This window comes from Propithecus coquereli, unplaced genomic scaffold, assembly GCF_000956105.1.
Source record: "Propithecus coquereli isolate 6110/MARCELLA unplaced genomic scaffold, Pcoq_1.0 Scaffold37, whole genome shotgun sequence".
Classification (NCBI taxonomy): domain Eukaryota; kingdom Metazoa; phylum Chordata; class Mammalia; order Primates; family Indriidae; genus Propithecus; species Propithecus coquereli.
Genome location: NW_012149396.1, coordinates 2,863,960 through 2,867,687, shown reverse-complemented (window position 1 = coordinate 2,867,687; position 3,728 = coordinate 2,863,960). Strand labels below are relative to the sequence as shown.

Sequence of the window (3,728 nt, the reverse complement as noted above, 5' to 3'; positions counted from 1 at the left end):
TATTTTTAGTAGAGACGGGGTCTCGCTCTTGCTCAGGCTGGTTTCGAACTCCTGAGCTCAAACAATCCACCCACCTCGGCCTTCCAGAGTGCTAGAATTACAGGCGTGAGCCACCGCACCCGGCCAACAACGGTTGATTTTGATGGTAATCAAAGTAACCCAATATTTGATTTTTTTTATACTTCAAGTGTTCCTTATCTGATTTTTTAACATAAAGAACTAATAGCAGATTTAGAATCATCTTTCAATTATCTATAGAAATAGGGAACTAAAAAATATATTGGCTTCAAATTGTATTGCCTTGAAAAAAATTTTTGCTTAAGATTTAACAAAAAGCAATCAATTCATTTAGGTTTCACATTTTAATATTTCCCAACTGTATTACTTTTAAACTCTTAGCAGTTTCAAGAATAATTAAAATTATAAAAGGCAGGTAATAGGATAACAGAGAAGGACATTTAGCTGGTTAATCAATCGAATATACATTGGATTATTTTAACTATTGATAAATGACTCATATCAACATTCAAGTTGGTGAGAAAGATACCACTGCAGAACAAGGAGTGGAAAACTCTCTTGTGGGGCTCAGAGTGGTGTGTTCCCTGATGCCAGGGAGCAGATAATTACCTGAATGAGAGGTGCTTTTGCTCCCCAGTTGGGTTTCTGACTGGCTGTGGCTGACTGGTGTGAGATCTTGGCAACTTTGAATGGGAGAGTCCCTTCCTGTGGGGTCAGTGCCTGATGGCTTCTCAATATTTTTCATCTCCATTTCTTCATGATGGATCCAAAGATCAGGGGGTCGGAGGTCCTTCTGGCTGCCTTTCCTTTTGCCAATGCTGTGGGTGGCCCGTTTCCTATGGAACAAAGTTAGAAGGCAAAAGTGAGAGCCTCTATTCAGGGGCACTTCTTTCTCTTTCCTCCATCAATTCAAGTTAGAAGCAGGAAAGGAAACAAAAGGACTCCCAGGAGGAGCCCTGTGAAACCCAGGAATTGGCAGACTCCTCTTGGCTGCCTTTCCTCTTCTTCCCTGGAGCCTCCCCGCATTATAGAAGACGTGGTGCTGAATCCCAAGGGCCTCGGCTGCCTGCCAGAGAGCTCCTCACTCCAGCTTCGCTGGCTGCAGATTCGTGCGCAAGGTGACAATGGGTTGGATGGAGCCATATGCCAATCTTTGGAGCTAGGCATAAGGTACCTGACTGCAACATCTGTTTAGGAGATAAATGAAGGAGTTGCGTCAAAAGGTCAAATGGAAATAAAAAGGGCAGAATTTGTGCCAACAGCTAAGATCAGGGCTTAGAAGAAAGTCTATACCTCAGCTGTATAATTTAATGTGCAATTGGGAAGCTTGCTATTCGAAAACAAAAGGCCGCTAGAGGACATTCTTCGGAGAATAAAACACTTTTGCCTTGGAGTCACTAAGTATCTAGATTCAAACACAGTGAGACCCATCCTTTGAGAAGAGAAAAACACAGTTTGAAAATGTGCTTCACATGTCTTTCATTTGCCTCAATAAGGATTAAGCAACCATAGATTTGTGTTTCTTTTTGTTGATAATCTCTTCTTGGGGCTAGTGAGATTCAAAGGCTCCCTGCATGCATGCTAAGTAGCATGATGCTTCACGCTAGCCATTCTCTACAGCAACGGGTGAGTAGACTATGGTTTGCAAGCCAAATCTGCCTATAGCCTGGTTTTGTAAATAAAGTTTTATTAAAACATGGCCACGCTCATTCATTTTTGCTCTGCCCCATGGCAGAAATGAATAGTTATGACAGAGAACATATGGCTTGAAAATCCTAAACAATGTATTTATTATTTGGCCCTTTTCAGAAATAGTTTTTGACCCCTGTTCTACAGCTTTTATAATTTTTAAAAATCTCTACTTATAACTTCTATGTCTTTTAAAATAATGTCTCCTGTAAGACAAAATGCAAATAGCTAAAATCTAGCTTTGACAGAAGTCCAGAGAAGCACTTCCTTCCCATTTCCCTGATTTGCAATGAATACTTTATTATGATAGCTGCATTCCATGGTTGCTAAATGGTTTAAACAAGCTGCTCTCAGTGAAAATACTTTGTAACCTATGCAAAGCCATTGGGAGCTTTGATTTCCCCATTGCTGAATAAGCAGCTTTGTAAATATTAGGCAATTAATAACTGTTTGGTGGTGTGATTTGTTGAATTTTCCATAACATTTCTTTTTTGACTTTCTTGAAGCATGCTGATGAGGACAGGAGAGAAAGAACCACAGACTTAATATCTATTTTGTAGCTCTATAGAGAAAAAATACAACTACCTGCATTTTGCTGATTTCCTAGTAGCAGCTCCACACTGCTGTGGAACATTTCTAGACAATGGTCTGAAATGACTCCTAGATCTCTTTCCTGTGTCTAAGATAACTCACTGTTAACGGTCCATTCCTCAAGTTCATTTCTATACACTTCATGTGCCCACAGCAAACTCATCTGCAACTCACACATTGCTCTTTATATAATCTATCCTTGGTAACTTCATGGAAGAATGTAATATCAGTCTCAAACTGGGAGGCTTCACCATGTTAACTTTCTCTCTACCAGTTCAAAATGCTAAATGACTTAACCCCAGCATCTATGTGACTTCCCACAGTACCAATTCCCAAATCCAGGACAGCACGGCCAGATGCCTCATGATAACTCAATATGTAAAAAATCCGTGTATTAGCCAAACAATTTTTGAAACCCGTAATAAATCATGAATTCTGGTTTCCCCTTGATTATATCCATTCTTTTCATTCATCTGCCAGTCCCTATGACTCCAGTACCATGCATCCCCAGCCGTCCTCTATTTCAAAAATAGTTTCAAACTTGGGCTAAGGCAGAACTTTTTGTGTGTTGTGATTCAAAACCTCCATCTGGGAAGAAATTATCATTCCTGATAAAATGCATAGGCATTTTTCTTATGGGTTTTAATATATTGAGGCCACTTCCTAGAAGCTACTCATCCACCCAGCTGACTATCATTTAAGAATCTCAAGATCTCTAAATAGACTTATTTTTTCTTTTTGCATATATTCTATTAATGACTTTCTAATCACTTTTGTGTCATGTAATGTCTCTTATCAAAAGAGAAATCTTTGGCTTTGGAGAGGCCAACCCCAATATCCTCACCTCAACCACAGCAGGTTTGTAATAAAACTGACATATGCTCCTAACTAAATTGTCTGAAATTTGTCTTAAAACCTGCAGGAACAGCTGTCACCCTGACCTTTTGCCCATCTGTTGGTTGCTGACATGACTACTGCTCATTGCAGCCCACGGTTCCTCTGTTTCACCACTGGCATCTCCACAATTTGTATGCAGATGCTCTTAGTGCGGTGGTTGTAAAAGTGTGGTCTGTGGACCAGAGGCATCAGCAGCACCTGCGAACTGGTTAGAAATGCACATTCTCAGGCCCCTTCAGAGCTACTGAATCAGAAACCTGGGGAAGTGGGGCACGATCTGTATTTTAACAGCCCTCCAGGTGACTCTGATGCACCTAAAGTTTGAGAAGCACTGTCTTAGTGAATTGTTTTTTTTTTCTTTTATTTTAAAGCCAGTTTTTCTATTAGATATAGAATATTTCACATGTTTATCTCCTCCCCAAATACCCAATACATCTTTTGCCACAGGTACCAATAATCTTTCTGCTTCCAAAATAGCTTTAGAGCAGAAAAGTGTCTTCCTATCCCATGTATTCTTTTTTTTTTTTTTTTTT

General features: G+C 39.8%; 1 protein-coding gene across 1 annotated transcript in view; it reads right to left on the bottom strand.

The window, feature by feature from the left end:
- Positions 1 to 3,728, bottom strand: part of DCC (DCC netrin 1 receptor) — a 1,232,106-nt gene that overhangs the window by 127,919 nt on the left and 1,100,459 nt on the right. The window contains exon 19 of the mRNA XM_012651723.1: positions 628 to 854. Within this exon, the coding sequence (XP_012507177.1) occupies positions 628 to 854 (227 nt within the window). The remainder of the gene's footprint in view (positions 1 to 627; positions 855 to 3,728) is intronic.